We start from the raw sequence: 23,021 nt of genomic DNA, 5'->3' as shown, positions 1-23,021 counted from the left end.
AAGACTGCTTGTCAATCATGTTCGTTGTGTCTTGTATTATGTCTGACCCAGAAATGCCTGAACGCAAAAAGGACATTTCTGAGTTTTTACAGGGCTATGAAAGCAGGAAGACACATGCAAGGTCTGAAAGCTGTGACAGCACGAGCTGGAGTGGACACAGCAGCCGTCACGCAGAAAATCTGCACCTAGATGATTTCATTAGACTGGGTTTTGTCTCCTGGCTCTGCTTTCACTATGTATGTATGTATATATGACAAAAAATATGCCTGAAATGAAGCGAACCAGCGTTGGAGCAGCTGCTTAGTATGTGATTGGCTGTCAGGTCTTTCTGTACAGACTCAAAAAGCTTGTCTAAACTGACCTGGAGTTGCAAAGTGTTTCATATATTTGCATATTTAGAAGCCTGGCTGTTCTGATAGGTCGCTGTTGTAGCTGTACATCAGGAGGCATCAGTCCAGCCACAGCTGCAGCTCCCCTCATTTGTTTCTAGACTGACTGGCAGTAGTCTGAAAAAGCATTTCTCTGACATGTCAACCTCCATCCGTGGGCTTCACTATAACTCTTCAGAAACCACTGGATGATGTCCCCTTAGGACTATGTCCATGTTTTGTACCATTTGTCTTGCAACCCCCGCACCAAAGTGTGGGTTTATGGAGGCTTTCCAAAGAAAAAAATATTTTGGAGGGTATATTTGACCTATCATTTTACAAATATACTGTATATTCCCTATAAGCTTTAACCACATTAAGGGGCAGTGCGGGTCCCCAGTCTTTTGCTCGTCATTTTGGGGGTTGTGGGTCGAAGAGTTTGGGAATCCCTGGTATTAGCATGAAACAGGACTGAGTTTGTAGCTATGTTAAGAGTTGTAATCATAGACAAAAACACCAAAGCAGATGATGTAGTTCTCCTTATCTTTAATATATAAAAAAGAAAAAGTACAAAATTCATGTAGAAAGTTTACAATAGAAAAAGTTGAAAAACAGCAAAAACACACTGCATGTGATGACATGAGCCCTGAACCAGGAAGTGCACTCTCACAGGATAAACAAACCAGGAAGTGAGCTTCTGCACATGCTCAGATAAGCCAGGTAAGCTATCACCTACAGGTTGAATGACTAAAGTACTTACAGGTGAGTTTGTAAAGTATCTGACACGTTCTTTCTGTCGACCTTTACCCAGCATTACGAGAGCAAACATGGCTGAAAGCACTGCTAGAAAACTGTCTAAAAATACAAATATACACGCTGTAAAATGTGCTAGCAGTTGTTCTTTACTCAGCCCCTCTGTGTCCGCTGAACACCTGCAGGCAGTGGTATCATTCTGACTTTGTACAGCAAGGCTTCAAAAGAGTTCAAAAGAAGGCCCTTTACTAAAAACATACAAAACAGTGTCGCTAAGGCCAATGAGAGTGGTTTAACCAGATATAACAGCCACAGGTAATGATGTTCCTGATACTTTTTAAGATTTCTGAAACCCTGATTTCAGTCAAATTCTCCCTGAAATAAAGTTATTCTCCTCGGTGGGCAATTCTGAGATGAAATTTTAACATTGGAGACATCCTGGAGATTTCAATATCACTTTTTTAGTTCAGTCTGAGTCAAAAGTTTTAGTATTGCTAGCAGTCTGTGAAGCCAAAACTTGATCTTTTTTGTGCTTTAAAGGGGCGATTTTGGTACTTGTCCATCAAACCTGAAATACACAATGAAAGCTGTTACATCACTTCACACTATTCAAACTGTAAACATGTTTTTTTCAAGTGTGCTTTACAGGGGATTCACAAGGACTAATTCTTTTAAAAAGTACAGTTTTAAAATATTTACTCTGTGTTTATTCTGAGCAATTAAGAGAGGTAGGAATGCATGTGAACGCAGGTGTGTTGATGGTATTCATAAGTAAAAGAATAAATGCCAACACTGCTCTAAACTAAACAGTGTTGTTGGTAGGCTGTTAAGATGCTCGTGCAGTTTTACTGTTGTTGACTGCACTCTTTAACAGCTGGTGATGCTACTGATAAAAATGTGACAAAAATCCCAGCATGTTTAACAGGTGGTGCTTTTCTACTAGCTGGTACTGGCTTGACTTGTTTGACTCAAATTATTTTTTTAAATTTTACTTTAAGAATCATACCTGATACTTTTTTGGTGTCACCTATGGCGAGCTGAGCTGATACTAAAATGTGGCGTTCGAGACCCTAAACCACTGAGTAAGGTCCCTGGGAGCGCCATGAGTGTGATGTCCAACACAGGAATTAAACCCCTTTTGTCTTTATTTTTGTACTGCTGTATGACTTCCTAAACTCTCCTGTACTTTTCAACAGCATTTTGTCTCTCTGCTTATAACTTCTCTGGAATAAAAGTAGTCTTCCTGCTGGAACAGCCATGTCGACTTTGAAAGGAACTATCAAAGTTTGACTGCCAGGAAAAACTGAGTCTGGCAACCAAAACCAAGCAGAGTAAAGCCAAATTAAGCAAGTACCACATGTGGAAATGCACCAGTAGATTAAGTAGTAGTCAACATTGTCAGTGAACAGTCCTAAGATATCAGATCTCATGAATCTGTAACAGGAGAAACAATATAAAACATATATATGAATAAGGAAATGTGATGCAATCACTTTCTTTGTGTATTTCATTCACTCTTGTCTTATTTAGAACAACTCAAGTTCAACTTAATCCATAGTTCTGATAGGGAATGTAAGAAAACAATAAATAATACATAAAATAAAAGCTACAGAAAAGCTACTTTCCAAAATAAATTATTCTCAAAATAGGAGCAATTATTAAACATTTTCTCCACAACTACAATGAAAATAATCGCACAACCAAAGGGTCAATTTACAAAAATCATCAAATAACTTTTAACATTCAAAAGGATCCAAATTATTTTCTTTAAGTCTCGAATACCATCTCAAATCCACTGGATTTAAATTCAAACTCTGCTCAGAAATACAAAAAGATCTCCCAAACAAACACTGTGAACGCTCACTTTGATAAGTACTCTTAAAGTCCATCAAAATTTAACATATCTGTTAGATTCATCTTCCAAAATATTATTTACAAACCAAAGTATCTATAAACACTGTGGACACAGGCGTGACCTGCAGCTCCCAACACTGACATATGAAAAGTGTGCAGGAATTTACAGTGAGCCAGGAGGGGATTAGACCGTTTCTGTCCTTAAATGACCTGCAGCAGCGTTGACGCTGCATCGTTTGACTGTAATGCAAATGACACTGGAGTTTAGAGACTGCAAACAAAGCACTTAGGAAGCATGTGTGTGTTTCTTTGAATGTATATGCGGCTGATTGTCCTGGTTTGTGAGCAGAAAGGCACGTCGTCGTCGTTGTCGTGTGATGAGATGAAGCAGATTGGGAGAGAGGTTCACTCTGTGCTTCGCTCCATAGTGGAATAACACCCAACATTTCCCAGCCATGTAAATACAGCGTCCACTTTCACAGTTTATCACAACGTATGGGGGCACAAGAAGCAAAATAAAGACGTACATATGAGATGGGGGTCAAATCATACCTGGAACTATCTTCTGAAGGAGTTTTTATAAACTCAGATGATGTCAGGGGGAAGTTCAGTCCAAAGGAATAATCTGAACATGAAGACTGCACACGAACAAATAAAAAGCTCAAAGAAATGTGCGGAAGTCCAACATTGCCAGAAAAAACATTTAAGTCTTAAATCATAGTCATAAGATAAAAATACCAATTTATGAGAGAAAAAGTCAAAATCATAATATTAAAAGGCAAAATTCTCTTATTAATTCCTAACTATGCGTTAAAAGTGCAAATGTGAACAAAAAAAGTCCAAATTATGAAGCAAAAAGCTTAAATCTTGACGTAAAAAACTCATTACGATGAAATAAGATGTTGGAATAGTAAGAAAAAGTCTCATAATGTAGACTTTTTTTAGTAAGTTCAAACTTTTTGAACAATAATTTTAAAATTTCTGACATACTGTTGGCTTATTGTCTTACAATTTTACAAACTGTACTTTATAATATAATTTTATTATTTTATAAGATGTTTTTCAAGACTTAAAATATCATTATTTTGACTTTTAAGTGATAGTTTTTACTCTCACATCATAATTTTGAGTTTAATACTTAAGTTTTTTTTTTCATAAATGCTTCACTTTCTTTCCTTTTTTACTGGCAAAAATGGGCTTCCACAGTACCAAAAGCAAAAGAACCTTTCTCTTCAATAAATTTAACTGTCATTGAAGCTGGATGACAAAGAGCTTCACCAGTGACTCATCTATACAAACATCCCAACTCCTCCCAAAATAAGTGAAATGTTTCAAGAGTAGATAAAAACCTTCTATTGCTGATACCTCATAATACAAACTAATCAGTTTGACCCCGATCTACCATGTGCACAAACGTTCATTCACACATTCACTCATAAACACTTCAATCACACCTGCCCCAGAAGGAGACGGCCCCCGAGACGTTGACAAAGACAGAGAAAGAAATCAGATTTTACAAAATATACAAACAGTCGGTCAGCTGCAGTCTGGACCAGCAGACTGAGTAACGGACATGTGGGGCCCAGTTTCCATGCATGGCACCCTGATCCAGCCAGCAGGTAACCCCTCACTGATGTCCAGCTCTGAAATCCTCTGTTCAAGTAAACGTTTGATTTCAGGACACGCTAGTCCTCAAAGTTCAGATGAAACATCGCAGTAACTAGCTGGGGTTGCTCTGTTCATAAGCAACAGTCTGATGGTCCTGAAATGAGTGTCACCATGGTAACCGCTGGATAGGAGTGACGTGGCTCTTTCTATGTGAGCCTGTAGAGAGTGCTGAGAGTCTGCGTGATAAAGTTGAGAAGTCCTCTGCAGGCGTCTCTCCAGTCCTGCCAGTGGGGGGCAGCGTGCTACAAAAGGGAAACAGAGACAGGCAGATGTTATTCACGATCAGCTAAAATAAAACAAAAACTGTAGTTCATTACATGACCACTAGAGGCTGGATCAAAAGTGAGCGATATTCCATAGATGCTCTGTTAAACTCCACATATTTACAGCTGTTTTAAAATGTTCCAGCCTAGATAAATGTCTGAAATGTGTTTTAGCCATCTTTATATTATGTTCTAAAAAAGCTTTAGTTTTTGCAGCTGTTCATGACAACTCAAGGGGAATGAATTTTCAAATAACTTAAAAATGTCACAAATGTTTTTTTTTTCTACCTAAATGAAGATTTAGATTATTTCATACATTGTTTTTATTATTTCTTTGTATTTTAAGGGTCCACTCACAATAAGCTCTGTTGAGCCACCATATCACAATTAAGCATGTGCTCAGTCTCAAAGCTGGCCCAATAAAGAGCACAGAGAATGTTACTGCAGCTTTTTAACTTGTTTTGTTTTGTTTTTTCTTTTGTCAGATATGGCCCTCTAACACTCTTTGACTTCTCTATCATATGACTATATTGTGTAAACATGCTTGTGCTTGAGCAACTATACTTCCATCTGTGCTGGGGCCCAGGAAATTTACGGTAAACTGTCACTAGTCAGACAAACTGGACCACAGGGTACGAACTAGGGCTGAACAATCTGCAAAAATAATCTAATTGCGATATTTTTCCCCAGTTTTGTGATTTGGTATGCGATTCTTATTAGGTTCCTCGACTTACGCATTTTTCAACAAATTCAAGCAATCAATCATTCTATATCATAAACTACAATCAGTCAGGAACACTCATCATACATTTAACCATTTAATTGCAAAATGAATATGCAGTTTTACTTGACAGAGAAGGCTCTGCTCTAAAGATGCTCCCTGAGTTAGTCAAGCAGCATGCTTTGACTTTCCAGGGAGTGCATGGCTACAAACTCCCATATGGATGGGTACAAAAATGAGAATGTGTATTGAAAATTAAGAAATAATTTTAGAATCAATCAATCCACAGTGGCAGCTGGGGTGGGGAGATGAAGGTGGATATAATGGCCACAGCTGGGGGTCTGAACTAATGCTCAGCATCATCAATATTAGACAGAATGAACTAGTTATTTCTTCGCATAATGCAAACTTGATACCCATTTATTTATTAAAAAGGGGATTATCATTTTTATGTCATTCATTTTGACTAAAACAAAACATACATACAATACGAAAAGGATTCTTGTAAACGATTTTTTTAAAATTGACACCTGAATTTCTGCATAATGTGCATAAAACATCTGCTGCTGCAAAAAATTAACATATTAAACTGGTATTTTGACAAATTTCAAGTTAAAGTTATATTGCAACTTCTGCGATTTGTAAATTGCATCAGGCCGCGATTTAATCTAGTTTGAAATTAATTGCGCAGCCCTAGTATGGGTTGCTCAATATAAGAGCGCCTTAAATCACTTTTGTGCCTATGAGATGCTCTTAATAAACTTTCCTCTCCCTAAAGTGTTGCACTTCCAGTGTAGGTGAGTGGGCAGTCGAAACTCAGCTGTTCTCTATCACCTCAGCTAATTGAGGTCAATGAGCTTGACCTCGTTTAGAATCCTCCCTTTGGTCAAAATATTCTGTTTCAATGGTGAAAATGCCAAAATGCAAAACCTGAGGTTTGAAAATGGCAAACCACATAGCAGTGGGCGAGGTCACGAGTTAAGCCAAATAAAACAAGAAAATGTTTGATTATTCTATTTTTGACCTTTTCAGGCGAGCCAAGATGCTAAAAAATGCGCATTTATTGACTCAGTGACCTACAAACAGCTCATAAAACATCAAGCACTGAAACACATGACAGCAAATTGTTCTGCTAAGCCATGCAGCACCAGAGAAGACGGTTACTCATGTGACATCAGATTAAAAAAACGCATTTGTCACTGTTAAACTCAGAGCAATAAAAAAGGGCCTCTAAGTTTATTTTTTAACTTCTCATTAAAAACATGGGACCTGGTGTGATTGGAAGCATGATGTCCAATGTGTGCAGAGCGCTGAAGTTTGGAGTCACAGAGACGACGTGTCTGCTAAACAACAGGACAAACAAGTATGTCTCTGTGTAAAAGATGCTACTGTGAACTGCCAGAAACTCACGTGCCTGTGGTTAACTCACCCTCCTTCCTTCCCTCCTTTCCTCTCTTCGTTCTATCCCTCCTTCTCTCCTAATCTTTGTGTTTCAAACTGCTCATTCAGAAACGAGTCTGACTGTGCTTTTGGCCCGGCTGGGTTGTAAACAACACACACGATTTCCTCTATTTCCCCTCGAGAATAAAGTCTCTGTGTTCCTCACGCACACACACACACACACAACTGACAGACCGGGAAGGAGACAGTTCAGCGAGGGCAGCAACCTCTGAAACCTGCTACACATGTCTGCAAACAGGCTGTCACGCCCTCATAAAGTGTGTGTGTGTGTGTTTGCAATCCACGTCTGACTCAGAGCCGAGAGTGGCTGACGTCATCTTTGTTTGTGTGCATAAGGCGGGAGGGATGGGTGAGGGGGGGGGAGAGAGAGAGCGAAGGGGAGGTGTGTGTGCTGTGGTGGTGGGGATGCAGAGCTGCTGCCAGCTCCTCACGCGATGTAGTGTACGGAGAGAGGGAGGGGTGAGATAAAGACATGACAATGAAGGGAAACAGACAGACAGCAGAGGAGGAAAACACTGTCACCTATTCATCTCCTTCTTTAATCAATATGGATTATTTCACTGGTGTTCATTGATCATGTAAGCTAAGTATTCATACAAGCAGAAAGTTTCTTAATTATGTTATTTATTCCATTTTTAGATAAAGAAAAAGTGGGGAGAGAATGGTGAAGGTTGAAAGAGTGTCAGAAAAATAAAGGCACTGAATTGTGGTGAAAAAATAGACAAATAAATGAGGGAATTACTGTGTGACTGGCAGCACAAGGAAGCAACTAGAACAAATCTAAAGGGGGAAATTTGCCTTAGGCTCTTTAGATTTATATAGCAGCATAAAAATCATTCAGGCAAATGAGCAGAAAAGCTAAACTTTACACATTAAATACAATAAAACCAGTTTATGTGACGGGGTGGATCTCATCAGTCATTTGCAATGTTAAGACTGTTGATCAGACTTAGCATAAATTAGTTTTTAAATACATTTTAGGTGCTACAGGGATCTGATAACCCCTCCCCGAGTTCAGAAGCTCGGACTGGCTGCAGTGAGGAAAAGAATTACCTGCAAGGACACTCCTCACTTTCTTCCTTCAGTAAATAGAGTGACAGGGATTTCTGTGGTTTTACTTACAGATGCACAAAGTTACTAACATGATATCAGTTTTGTCAGAAATATAAAACCTTCTGCTGATATTTACTAGGGCTGGGCAATTAATCACAAATCCCAATTAGCCTGCTGCAATTTACAAACCGCACAAGTTGCAATATTTCTTTAACTTGAAAATTGTCAAAATACCAGTTTAATAAATCCAATTTTTGCAGTGGCAGATTTTATGCTCATTATTCAAACATTCAAGTGGCAAATTTGTTATAATGGTTTACAAAAATCCTCCTTCTTCTTTTTTTTATATAGGTTTTTCTTAATCAGAACAAGTGACATAAAAATGATAATGCCCTTCAATAGAGCAAATGACATCAAATTTGCAATATGAGCAAAAATTATTAGTTCATTCTTTCTAAAATTGATGAAGCTTAGCGTTAGCTCATGAAAGTCAGACCCCCAGCTGAGATCAGCTGATAGCTATCTTCACCTCCACCACCCCAGCCGCCTCCTTGATAGCTTACTGCTTGTCGCACCTTCATATTCAGATTCATGCTACTATGGATTATTGCTTCTGAAATAATTTCTTTGTTTTCAATACACATTGTCAAAAATGCATCTATCCATATGGGGGATTTATAGCCATGCACTTCCTGAAAAGTCAAAGCATGCAGACTAACCCAGGGAGCATCTTTACAGCAGAGCCTTCTCTGCCAAGTAAAACTGCATATCCATTTTGCAATGAAGTAGTTAAATATATGATTAGAGTGTTCCTGACTGAATGAAGGTTATAATATTGAATGATTTATTGCTTTGTTTACTTTGTTGAAAAATACATAAGATGAGGAAACTAATAATAATTATATACTAAATTGCAATCAAAATATTGGGGGGAAATATCACAATTAGATTATTTTGGCAAATCATTCAGCCCTAATATTTACAGACAAAATATCAGCTGTATATATCGGCTTTATGTACGGATACGTTTCTGGTCTTTGTCTCTGTTCATCTTCATTCTTTGAACTTTAAAGGTTTTTCTAATGACTGTAGTTTGTTTCTTTGTTCATCCTTAAACTCTAAAGTGCATTTTAAGGACTGAAGTTTTAGGCCTGAACTACAGTTATCTATGTATTGGTGCTGATATCATTATTGGCTAAAATGAATTTGCAAACATCCCCATAGTGGATATTGGCAAATATCCAAAACATGGCATCCCTATTTTTACTGTCATTGCGACAATCAACAGCAAATTGATTAAATGCCCCATCCTTGGAAAATAGGTATTAGAATGTCTAGTTGAATACCCTTATTCTTATTACTTTAAATTATTTCAGTCTTATTAATCCAGGTAAAATGCTCTGCCTGATTTGCAATGCAGCCGGCCACCACTAGTAGCCACTGTAGCCCCAGTTAATGCTTACCAGCATGCTGCCATAATACTTCTAAATCCGATGTAAACATGACAAACTAATAGAACTGATAGCATCTGATAGGAACAGTGTGATTTAGCTCTATTTTGATCTAGAAATGTTATCCAGAGACCTTATCAGGTTATAGTCACATATAACCGAGGCACTGAGTGGTTAATTTAGCACACAAAGGTAGATCTTATCCTGCAAGAGGGACAGAAGGTCTGTAGTGCTAGCTCTGATAATGATAGCTACATTCTTACAAACCTACTTTGTGTCATCTACCCAATGCTGCTGTGATATCGGCTCAAAGAAATAGTGCCCTATTTTGACTTTATCCTCAGTTCTTTCTTTAGGCAGTGAGATAAAGGCAACTATTTGTGTTTATTAAATTATGATGGTTAGATTCACATGTTCATTGGCCATATGTAAGCCTAGAGAAACTGACTATATTCATATAGAATAACCTCCTGTACTTCTTTCACAATGCAATATAAAGAAAATATGTTTCAGCATCACTTTCTCCAAGTATTGTTTAGCTAGTGTTCATGTAATCTGATTGGGGATTAATTCAAAGGAAGACATCAATCTTACAGTGTTAAGAAGAAAAGTGAAATCAGAGAGAGTAAAGACAGATGGGAGAAAAGAAGAGAAAACTGGCACAGCTGACATCGATTTCCTCTCTCACTCTCACAAATCAATCGTCTTGCCCCCTCCCTCGCACACACCCGTGTAATTAAGCACGCAAACTTCACATGCTCACTCATGCAAGAGCTCAGTGGGCAGATAACGATCGATGTGACTGTGCTGTTTTCAAGGACACAGGAGAAATGGACGCAGTAATCCTCAGCTCAGGTGAAGAGGAAACAAAACAACCTCGGTGCACTCCAGGTCAATGTTAACGTGTTGTTCACCTTTGGATTATCAATGTCAGATCCTCTAGCAGTCTTTCATGTTATTATCAGCATATTAATAACATCAGTGGTGCAATATATTTCAACAATGTTTAGGAGTTTGCCATTTTTGATGGATTTATTCCTTGTCTTATGAAATATAGTCTTTTTTAGGCTTTGGTATTTTTGACCATTGATCATTAAAATAAGAGAAATGGCATCATTTTGAATAGTGCACAAGTATTGAACATTTTGACAAACTAAGGTGCAAAAACCTTAAACTGTCCTGGTTTCTGTCTTTGTTTGTCCCATACAAAGGTTGGCTGAATATCTCTGGGTTGGGTACATATAGTTGCTCTAAACAGCCTATATTGTGAGCATATTAATACACCAAGAAAAAGATGAACCAAAAAATTAATCCGCAGATTAAAATATAAGAAAAATAACTGCCAATAACTTCACAGAGTTCAGCCATAGGGGTGCTAACTGAAAATAGAGATTACAGATTAAGGCCATGCCACTCTCTTACCGCTCTGCGCAGGACTGTGGCGTTAAATTCATCTCCAATGATCCTCAGCTGGTGGGCTACTCTCCGGACCTCAAGCTCCTGCTCTGCCTCTCCTCTGAGAGCCATGGAGGGGTGCTCGTTCTGGGGCAGCAGGTCAGGCAATGGGCCCAGCCGGCTGGAGGCATCTGTGTGCTCCTCTCTGTCCAAGTCTGCAGGAGAAAAAAAAAATCACAAAATACATTGAGTTTCAGTACACTAATAAAGAAACATCCTATGTATTTCTCTTGCTTCTACATCCTATCTTTACCTCTGTTTTTCTTCATGCTCTGACTCTCTGTTTCCCTCTCTCTGCGAAGAATGTTCATGTATGAAGAGATGGAGGCGCTTTATCGGGAGCCTCTGGTTCTGCTTAAGTGATTCTCAACAAGCAGTGAACATTAATAGCCTCCTTACACACTAATGTAGACAGTTCATGTAAGGAGTATCCTGTGCACAAACTCTTACACATCAACAGGATGCAAAGCTCAACTGGGAGGGTCGACGACAACGGAGACACACATCCAGAAAAATCTTCTGTCATCCCTTCTGTCAGGATTTGACTGATAAGGAAACAAAGTGAATTCTAAACACAGCTGTGATGATTAAATGTTGTTCCTTTATATGTGTGTGCATGCATGCCTTATCAGTGGTGGTCTGTTCTTTGTACAGGTCTGTAAATGCTGACGTTTTTGAAGTCTCTTAAAGACACAAGAGTTACAGTCATGTCTCTTACAAACAGAAGCAGTGTGAAGGAGCTGGCATGGTCTAGACGGCATAAATACATTCGACAAGACAGTGAGGAGGAGTTCATTATTAAAACAACAACTTTCAGGGGTGCTGGTGGTAGTCGAGTTGTCATATCGGCAAATCCTGTGCATGCAGCTTGTCATCCTTGAAACTAGTGGCCTGAGTTCAAATCCAGCCTGTGGCTCCTTCCCTACACATCATTTCCCACTCTCTCTCTCTCACTCTATCTTCCTGATGTCGGACTCCATCCGCTGTCTTAAAACTATTTCATATTGGGTGCCTAGGATGTTTTTGCTCCTGTAATATTGAAAAGATATTGTTTTTTTTTTTTTTATTTTATCAAAGTTTAAAATCCTGGTGTCATTATAGCCTTCGCACTAGGACGGTTTCACATAAGGGACCCCAGCCTAGATCTGAGCACTCCTGACCCCATGCCACTTCCATTTGATGGCTGTGATCAAATGTGGCACTGTTCTTGAGTCCAATGGGAACAGTATAGGGCGTTCATCAGTGAGTAGAGCTTCAAAAACTGTGTCCGCACATCAAGGACCCTTTTTATCCTCTAAGCCAGTGACTCTCTAGTGGTAGATCAGGACCCAAAAGTGGGTTGTGGAACTATCTCCAGTAGGTTGCAAATGTGTGCCTGGTATAAAAATTGCGTCAAAAAATCCACAAGGCGCTTTATAAACATGTTTTCACTTCGTCTCTTGGTTCTTGTACCATCTGAGGTCCAAACTGCACCACTTTTGTTAAATATGTTGGCTTGTAAAATATGGGAAATTTAAGGTACACTTTGTCATTAATGAGTTGCTGAGCTGCACGGTAGACATAAAAGTAGAGGGAGGGTCGCTGGTGTCTTAAAAATAATAAACTCATTCATGTTTGCCTGCAGGATGGACCTCATTGTCCACACAAAACATAAAAAAATGTCAGCACAAGTAGATGCAATGGTTGCCTCTTTTCTCCTTTTAGGCAGATTTGCAAACATTCATGCATACTGCCACCAAATGTACTGCAGAGAATACATAAGGAAGAATGCTCAGGCACTTAACTGTGTTACTAATGTGAAAGCAGGACTAGCAGGAGAGAGGGGACGGTGGAACAATCGCACCCAAGCACGGTTCAAAACAATTGTTCCTAATTTAAAAACAGCCTCTGAAGTTTATCATCTGTGACACATAAAAAGGAAGTACATTTCTGTTTATGCACACTGTCCCCACTTGACCTTTTGCATTAATGATAATACACCAAAATTAATTGCTGGGGTTTCCAAAGGGGCTATTTATCACTCTGGTTTAGCACAAACACACAAACATGTTAGTTAAGGAGTCTGATTGGATGACTTATTTTCCTCTTCATGGAACTCGGGAGAGTAATCTCTTAATCTGCTTAATAAGTCTGGTATGGAGAGGTTCTCTATGTGTGTGTCCATGTGTGTGTGTTTGTGTGTTTACAGACTTTGTTTGACTTTTTTTTGCTTAAAACACAGATACCTTTACCTTCTGTTTAGTTGCATCAAATTTCCAAACATGCAATCCCCTACTCTAGAAAATAGAATTATATTAAAGCTAATGTGGCCTAATCTGATGGCTTTTGTTAATTAACCTGATGTATATTTCCAATTATAAATACTTTAATGTGTTTGACCATAATTCATACTAAAGTGACCTTACCTGAACATTTCATATCATGTTTAATTTCACTCTATGTCTTAAACTCAGTGTGGTTTTAGAAACCAGCTCCCTTTAGTATGATAAAATAACATTCTTTTCTTCCTTAAAAACACCAAACTACCATTTTAACATCTTTTCTATCAAACAGCACCCGTCTCCTGCTCAGGAACGACACCCCTGGCAACCCCAGCATCTGCTTTTCTAGGAGGATTAAAACTGATCCTTTAAAGATGCAGGTGACTAGACAGAGAGAGAGACGACGGAGAGAGAGAGATAGAAAGAGAGAGCGGGAGAAAAAAAAAAACAAATGGGGAAACCCTGGCCTGTTGCCAAGGTAACTCTACAGCAACACTCCTTGAGACGTCTCCGTGTGATTGGCTGACGGAGCAGGAGTTGAGCTGTGATAGGGTGATTAGTGGGAATGGGGCGGGGCAAAGGGATAAACCTGTCTGTCTCATAGGCTGACAGGCTAAAAAGGTGACAGAGAGACCCTCTGACCAGTTACAGACTGGGGCAGGAAGGAGAGGAGGTGGTGTCGTTGCCGGGTGGAGGGGGGCATGTGAAATCAAAACAAACACAGATACACAAGAAGCATCATGAGATGGCTATCGCTCCAACTTCATTTATAACTTAGCTACATTAACAACTCAATTTACAAACTGACAATTATATGTGTATCTAGATTAGGATGATAGGAAGAGATCTATAGCTACCATTATAAAGGCAGAAGTGCCCATTAACATTGACATTAAGCTCTTATTCTATGAAGATACAGATGTAGTTTGCAAGTTCTAAGATGTGCAGTAACTATTTGACATTTCTGCTCTACTTTGCTATGATCAACTGATGTGGTAGGCTTTCATTAGCAGGTCAGAATGGTTTTAAGGCTAAGGTTGTCAAGAATAGAGGTCTTGAGATTTTGGACAGTGTCCTGCAGTCTCCCCAAAGTGAACTTGAGCTCCAAAGCCTTCTTCAGCAGGAGATTTAAATTGCAAAAGGCCAAATCCAACAGAACAAACAATTTTTTTATCACTCAGACCATCATGCAGCTTCACTACCTGTTGATCCAGTATGAAATATTTAATTTCCACTGCTAATATCTGATGATCTTTCTTTTATTGTGGTTTTATATTCAGCTATCCTTTAATGTTTCCATGTATTTACATTAGGGCGGTCAATATTAATCCAGTTAATCGCGATTAATCAAGGTCTACAATTTGTGCACTATTTTTAAAATTGTGATTAATCGCATAATTTATTGTCCTCTTCAACACATTGTTTAATCCATATCAGCTTCTCCCTGTTGCCACAGCGAAGTAAAATAAGTCCACAATTGTTTATGAATATCTTAATGCACCTTATGCTATCAAATATTTACCTTTTTATAATTGTTCCCTTATATCTTTTCAAATCCATAATAAATTCTTTTTTCTGTGGTTAAGTTTGTATAATAATCTTCAGTCTACCTATGAGAGCAGGGTTGTGTCCAAACAGGAATTAAAACCAGAAATTACACAAAAACTATTTTAAATGCAAAATTGTAGATTTTTATAATGTGATAAAAAGGGTGTGGTTAATCACGATTAACTACAGGCCATCTGAGATTAATCGCGATTAAAAATTTGGATTTTTTGACAGCCCTAATTAACCAATTTAAATGTTTGTCGTAACTAAAGTTGTCTATATTACAGTGTTTTTTAAGTGTTATTATTTCATTGGCTAAAACTAAAACTTACCCTGATGACAGGAAAATAGGAGTTAAAAAAATGAACCCAATACCTTATAAGTTAACCTATTTCAGATATGCAGATCAATCACTGTCTAAACATAGTGATCAAACTAACTTAGTGATTGTTTTAATACAAAGGCTTACAGGTTTATGGATTATCTTTTATCTGAGTATCTTTATTGTTCAGAGACTGACAATAGTGTCACTGACAATTGAACTATTTAGTTAAGAACATCACCTTACTGACACTTATTTAATGCCTCACTGACTGATTGATTAGGAGAGACTGTCAAACTAATCAATTAAGGCTGGAGAGAAGCTAATTAACTAGTGACTCTTTGACAGTGTGATTAGTAGACTGACTAATATGCCTGACATACCAGAGTGCGTGACTGAATAAATGGCTCATGAAAGAGCTCTCTCAGACATCGGCAGATAAAATGAATAGCTGTATTCAACTGACAAACTCAAAGGATATCAAACAAACTTACTGACTGACTGGCTGACTTGTCTTAAAGCTGCCTGGCTGAGCCGCTCAGTGCAGGAACTGCTGCAGATATTTTCTCTGCTGCAGACAGAGAGCCGGGACATGTCTGAACATGCCCTGAGATGTACAGCTGACCTACAGCTGAGAGGAGGAGCAGGGGGAGGGAGGAGCAGGAGGCCAATTATCCGTTTTCATTGTTATAAGAGTGTCACAACACAGCGGCTCAGTGCCAGATGTAAACCTGCCTTTCCTGTAACCCGCTGAGCAGCAGCTGCTGCCTGAATTTCCCTTTTTACAGGCTGCAGGAAATTTATGTTTAGACTGATTCATCCAATAATAATTTACAAGATTCTTTCCACTTCACTGCAATCAGAGATTTATGTTGGAAGCAAATACAAGGGCTGGAATTAAACAAACTCATTAGCTTAGTGAGAAGACAAGTCGCTTTAAAGACGAACTTTAGGATTGTGACCCCTTTTATTCCTGACATGCAAAATCAAGGAGGAAGGGGAAAATAAGAGAAACATTTCAATATACTTATTCCAATTTGCCTTGGAGTTTTTATTCTAATATTTGGTTCTAATGCACATTGTTGTAACTGTGAACTCCTGCCACACATTAAACACCCAGTATGCTGATGTGCATCTGGGGAAGGTTGACTTCTTGTTTGTCCGACTAAAACTAGACCTTTTAAAAGCATACTATGAGCATGTTTATATGAGTGAAATCATGCCAAATCTGATTTCCTGAAGTCATCCCAGCATACCTTTTGGAGATTTATTCACTCTATTTTGTACATTACGGGTGTAAAAGATGCACTCATTAGTACCAAACTGATTGGGTGCAGGACTTTAAGAATGGTGAAGACATGTACTGATGTGTAACTATTCCTCCAACACAGAAGTGAAGAGTACAATGGCATTGCAACCATTCAACACCAATAAACAATACACCTCATCTACACTCAAACTGGACAAGACATTTTATGCCTAGTCCAGTGTGGGTATTTAGCCTCCACTCCAGACTTTCACTCTTAAAGGGGATATATATATCTTACCCTTTTTAGACAAGTTTATATTGGTCTCAGAGGTCCCCAAAACATGCCTGTCAAGTCTCTTGCTGAAAAAACACTCCAGTATAGGATTTTTGCATGTCTAAAAACCCCTCCGTTTCAGCCCTGCTCAGAACAAGCTGTTTCTGTGTCTGTGGCTTTAAATGTTAACGAGCTGTCTTACTCTGCCCCTGACTCCACCCCTCTCAGGAAATGGAAGTGGCTTCATGGATGTGGCTCTCCTGATCCTCTTCTCAGCTGCCAGCTGAGAGAAAGATCAGGAGAGGAGGGCAGAACTTTCTTCCAAGCGGGGAGGACCAACCGAACCTGGGGGCAGGGCTACCTCCCCACATGACATCATGAGTGGAAAATCTGAGAACCGCTTGTTTCAGCACACATTTTCTGAAAGCTGGAAAAAGAGGGTGGAGGGGGGATTTTTTTTTGTACATGTGGAGATTGTGGGCCAGGGGCACATATTTTGTTAGAAAAGCCTGAAAAAGGGATTTTTGCATAATATGTCCCCTTTTAGTAAAACAGCAAAAATGTTGAGCGAAGCAGAAGTGGTATTGCTGTCTGCCTTTGGACATCACTTACAGGCAGTTCGCCTCCAGCATTTTTATAACAAAAATAAAAATTAGATTATATAAGAAAATGTACAGAGATGTAAAACTGTAGAACTGGTTGGCTACCTGCATCTTATTAGCAGGTACAACTAGCACTAGATCCAATATGCTAAAAGGGGGCATGTCGCACTATAGCAAAGTCAGACATACTTCTGTTAATAAATAAATTTTCCCCCAGTGCTTGTACACTGGGACAAGAACAGAAGTCCAGTTACATATCCTAATTGAGCTATAACTGTAGTTCGCTTTTACTGAGCATGCAAACATGCTGATTGTCTAAGCAGTGTGACAGTCTGTGAGGTAACGTGAATCCCCAACACGACGTCTCACTGGTTACAGGGCAGCTTTGCAGCATTGAGACACGTGTTTATCTGACAGCTGTAACGCATCTCCTCCTCATCTCTTCACACTGTCCTCCCCCCTCCACTTGTCCCCCATCAGCACTGCCCAAACAGCCTCCTGTCATGGAGACACAGCCTGGGGGATGTACGTAACCAGTACTCCAGGGTGGAGGTCTGAAATGCAAACTCTGCAAACAAAAATGCAAACTTATGGCTGCTTGTTCCTGCAGTGGTAAACTTGCAAGCTGTGGTCATAAATCAAAGCTGGCTCTGCTTCTGCTTGTCCTGGCAGGTTAAACAATTACTGGTGTGCTCAGATAAAGATCTCAGTGTTATATTTGCACACTTATCACTTGTCAGTGAAAACAAAGGGAGATCCGGCCCACATGTTTTCATAGATGACATGCCACAACTTATTCACTATATCTTTCTTCTAACTATATTTTAAACGTCTAACTTCCTTTTTAATCAAATATGGGCTAACAGACTCACCTGATTGCTCTCTTGAGAAGGCACTGGGTACATGGCCTCCACCTCTCTCCTCCCTCCGATTACATGGCGGTGAAGGAGGAGGCGTTCGTGATGGCAGTAACGCAGGAATCTGCTGGTGAGTCTGGGGCTCGTACTGGCCCTCTGGGTGGGGGTAAGGCAGGGGGTACGACAGGTAGAGAGCCTGCAAAGGGTGCAGATGGTGGGGGTGCATGTCCCCTGTGCCAATGCCACTGGTAGTGATGGTGGGTGTGCTAAGCAGGCCTGGCCAGGTGTGGAAAGGCCGAGGCAGCTCCATGCGGCAGGTGTTGTGTTGTCCTCCAGTTTCTCCGACACTCTCGATGGTCTCTGCACGGGCCATCTCAGTAGAAGTCTAAAAACATCAATATTCACATTAGGGCTAGGGGGTATGGACCAAAAATCTTATTTTGATGGTTTTTAGCTTTATGGTAATACAAGATGTGAAGAAATAACAAGAACAAAGTTTGATTTAAGTCACATCCACAAGGACCAAATGTCACACAGGCACTTTTTTAATAGTCAGCTGCACAATGCAGACGTGCACCTGCAAAATGACATGAAAATAAAGTAATGAAGTAGTGAAAATAAGTCATATTAAATAAAACACAATAAATTAATTAAAAATCAATTTTCCCAATTTAGACTAAACTTTCAAATAGATTATCTTGTGGTCAATAAGCATTTAAGTGTTAGTGGTTCTTACTGTAGGCAGTCTTTAACTAAGCATGAGGCCTGGCATCCTTTCCTTTAATGTTTCAAATCAGATCATTCAATATTGCTCTAACTAGTGGCCAGATGAAGTATAACATTATTTGAATACAACAATAACATTTTTAAATAAACAGTAATGTCTTACCCTATATATGGTTTAAAAATATATCAGTGTATCTTTAAAAATCAATACACAGCCCATCCCTACTGCACATGTGAGTGGACCGCTGGAAGTGCTGCATCAAATAAAAGACGCTGCAAAAATCAATCAATAACATCATTAACAACTGAATAGATCACCAACTATCTGGATATTGATTCATTGATTAGATAACAGGCTGATTATTCAATAGTATAGTGTGTGGAAAGTTCTAGCCCTGAGTGAGTGACAGATCAAACCGCAAACAAATGAAAGTAAAAAACACAGTAATGGCACAACTGATGATCAAAATTCTGAAATAACAATAGCAGAGTAACTTCGGTGTTAACTTAAAACAACCCGACCGCAGGTTTAAAAAAAAAGGTGCAAAATAATATTTTACGACGAAAATCTACATACATCTACGGTTCTAATTATAGCTCCATTGTTTTTTCCCCTCCTCTCCCTGTTTGACCCACCGACCTATATTCTTGTGTCACCGCTAGAGGGCATTAGCCTCTCCCCTCTATGAGCACGAGACTGCTGTTTGTAAACAAATCCGTGCTGTGCAGAGCACGAGGACGCGCACAGGCGAGAGCCACGCGCTTTTAAACGGCAGTTAACGGATGTATGAAGCAAAATATCTACGTTTATCTTTTACTGACCACACAACAGTACGACTATGTGAAATGTTTGTGCCATGGGAATTTTTGTTTTGTTTGCCCCTGGCTCGATATGAAGTGACATCGGAAAAAGAAAATCATTAACGAGAGGAGATAAAACCACAAAAATCCGTCGTTTGAGGTCAAAATCGGGATTCCAATCAAAAAAATTGCGGTTTGTCACTCTAAAACTATCCAAGATGACAACTTTTCGAGCGTTTCCACCCCTCCAGCACATACAGCTGCGGGTAATATTTTAAATGTAGATTTTATGAACTTATCACGATTGTTTTAAAATATATCGAGATCATGATTGCAACTAATCGCTTGTAAAACACGAGCATGACATGCGTGAACGGAACTTAACTCTCAACACTTGAACAGTTTTTTGTTTAAAAAATAAGCGATAATGAAAGTATTTAAGTGAAAAATGTAAATATTTTATATATTAATATATTGAAAATAAGAATTACCCAGCACTAGTGGGGTTATTTCTTTTTTTTTTTTTTACAGCTTTCTTTGCTTAAGTCTTAACTATTGTCTATATGACATGTCAGGACATGATTAAGCGATAAAAAACAGTGGGATAAAAAGTACAACTAGTCTAAATTAACTGTAAATGTATAATAACATTTAATAAACTCAATAAAAGTGTTTCAAAAGTAGTTTTATCCTCTGACAGCTGCACTGATGATGCAACTTTGCACTGTCACACTCACTACCAACTTCTGCAGCACTAATAAAGACAGTTAAATACCGCAAAAAGTTTCTGCAGCCGTACTGCGAATTCATTTCGCTATTTACGCTAAAAACACTTACTGGTTGAATATGAGGCTCCGTGGTGAGGCTGTCTACAGGTCCGTAAGCAGCGGTAACAGGTGGACATCAGCGGGGATGAAAATGTGCAAAAACCGTTAAAGCGACCACCGGCGAAATAAAATCACAACACTGTGTAAAAGAGTCCACTCGCGTTAGTCCATTTCAAGTTTCCCAGTTTGGATTGTCTCAGTTTTATATCGACATGTTTCCTGAGGTTAGTTAACCCATCAAAACAAAAATATCGACGCAAGATGAGACGAATAACGGAGCAGCTGGCCGTCCTTCCGTTCCCTGCCAGTATCTACTCGGTCTGAGCGGGTTTCTGCTGCTGCTCTGAGACGACTATATTTGTCAAAGTAGAGGAAGAAACGACAACTTCCGGTGGGAGTTTCCAAAATAAAATAAAACGGACGACCTAGCCAAAATGAGTTTCCTTACTTTTAATGACTTGTGTTTTTTTTTTCCTTTCTCTTTGAGTATGGCTATGCCTGCCTATATTAGATCAAGTATGCTCACCAAATCAAGGCTGTAACAATGCCAGGCTTTTAAACCTTGGTATGAATGAAAATACTTAAAAAAATAGCCATTACCTTGCTTTTACTTCACATTTTGAAATAACTGCTGATCTAATGTAAAGTCCCTTATTTGCAACCAAGGAAGCCTTGCTTTTAACCTTTTTTAAATATAATGATTATTGTACTGTGAGATATTTTGCCACAGCTTATGTGCTCTTTATACTTAATTACTTGTCACTCTTTTATACTTGATCCTAAAAACTAATGTGTGTTTCCTGTGTATTATGTGCCAAAACCTTTTACCCTTTCTTCATTCTTTAATCTTAATGATTCATTTAAATACACATTTCATATTCATAGAAAGCTTCTGGAGCTTCTTCATAGCTCTCTCGGTGTTCTGAAATCAAGTTGACGTGCTTTTATTTTGGTGACTAGATCACTGGGGTTTGCGACTTCCTTTATCCACGCCCCTCTCCGCCTCGACAAGTGCTGACATGCTCCAACAGGATGCTGCTGTCAGACTTTCCCCACCTCTCTTAGCCTTATTTATCACTGACTTTAGTTTTTATTTGCATTTTACCAAAGATCTGCAAAAACACAGCATTTCACCTTAGCAGCATATAATCTCTTGTCTATTTGCACAGCATTTACTTGTTCATTCCAGTAAGCATTTTTGTCATTAAAAACAACTTCCAAATCAGTTCTTGCTCCTAAAATCCTGCACCTCCTCTCTCTCTTCAACATCTATCTCTCACCAGACAACCAAAGCAGCTTCCTCATAGTCACAACCACAGTCAAGAATCAACAAAACATCCCCCACTGCCACACAAGCACACTCCCCACTCACCCACCCAGCTGGCTTCCCCCTAATTTCCTCCTCAGCTTGACACATCTGCAGCAGCTGTAAACGAACACACAGAGATCCTGTGTGGAGCTGAGCTGAGTCAGCTGTCAGTGTGTGAGCTCTGTTTATTACAACACACTCACAGTAAGAGCAGGCTGACTGTCAAAGCCATTAGTACCTATAATCACTCTGGCATTTGCGGTTTGTGAGTCATGCAAAGACAAATAAAACTCTGATGTTTTGGGTGTCGTCCAAGTCAACAACACTTGTTTGATAGTTGTAAAAATAAACCCATGAAGGTTAGAAAAGCCCAGAACATCACTACAGTCCTCTTCAGAGGCCTCCTGGTTGATCTTGTGAGTTTGTTTTTGTCCAGTGAATAATTTACTAAACTATCAGCTGTTTCCTGACTTATCAAAAGAAAAGAACCACATTTAAAAGAAGCAATATATATATATATATATCTGTGTACATCTTGTAAAAGAGTAACATCATAGTGAATTTGCAGTCATGAAAGTATAACCTTACAAATATTATGAGATTATATCAACTGTGACAGAATGAAATGCAATGAAGAGCAATGAAACTCTGCCAGTAACTATCGCAAACTCATGGCAAAGCAGGTTGTTTTTCAATAAAAAACCAGTATACGCTATACCAGTGTTTCCCAACCATTTTTCCTTGGAGCCCCCCCCCTTCATGTACCCAAAAAAAGCGGAGCCCCCCCAGGACTCAAGAGAGCATCAAAAATCAACATAGATATTAAACTCAGCCAATAGCATCAGAGTCAGCAGCAACAGCAAAATAAGCTGTTTTGCATTGGCAGAGAACATTTGGCACATTTTCCATGAGTGCAACCCACGCACTCAGCTCTGCTGCTCATCCCACAGATGCATGTTCCTTACAAATGTGGCACCATTTAAAGGAAATAAACAGGCTTTCCAACAGGATAAGATTTATTGCCAAGAAGCATTGTCACAACAAAGAAATAATCTACCAAACACAAATGTCCTTACTTTTTGTGCTAAGTTTATTTGTTTCATTGATAAACCTCTAAAAAAAGGCCTTTGCATGCTTTTCTTATCAAAAGATCTTTGTATAAACTACTTAATAACGCATTGTCCTGCCTCTGGCAATG

General features: G+C 39.1%; 1 protein-coding gene across 1 annotated transcript; it reads right to left on the bottom strand.

Annotated features, from left to right (window-relative positions):
* Window positions 1-913: 913 nt before the first annotated feature.
* Window positions 914-20,813, bottom strand: LOC121526349. Its single transcript, XM_041812910.1, has 4 exons — window positions 20,525-20,813; window positions 18,176-18,545; window positions 11,015-11,202; window positions 914-4,885 (listed from the first exon to the last, which is right to left on the bottom strand). The coding sequence occupies exons 2-4, from the start codon at window positions 18,531-18,533 to the stop codon at window positions 4,790-4,792; spliced, it is 642 nt and encodes a 213-aa protein (XP_041668844.1). The 5' UTR covers window positions 18,534-18,545; window positions 20,525-20,813; the 3' UTR covers window positions 914-4,789.
* Window positions 20,814-23,021: the final 2,208 nt, after the last annotated feature.

This window comes from Cheilinus undulatus, linkage group 2 (assembly GCF_018320785.1).
Source record: "Cheilinus undulatus linkage group 2, ASM1832078v1, whole genome shotgun sequence".
NCBI lineage: Eukaryota > Metazoa > Chordata > Actinopteri > Labriformes > Labridae > Cheilinus > Cheilinus undulatus.
This window is presented reverse-complemented; position numbering and strand designations above follow the sequence as displayed.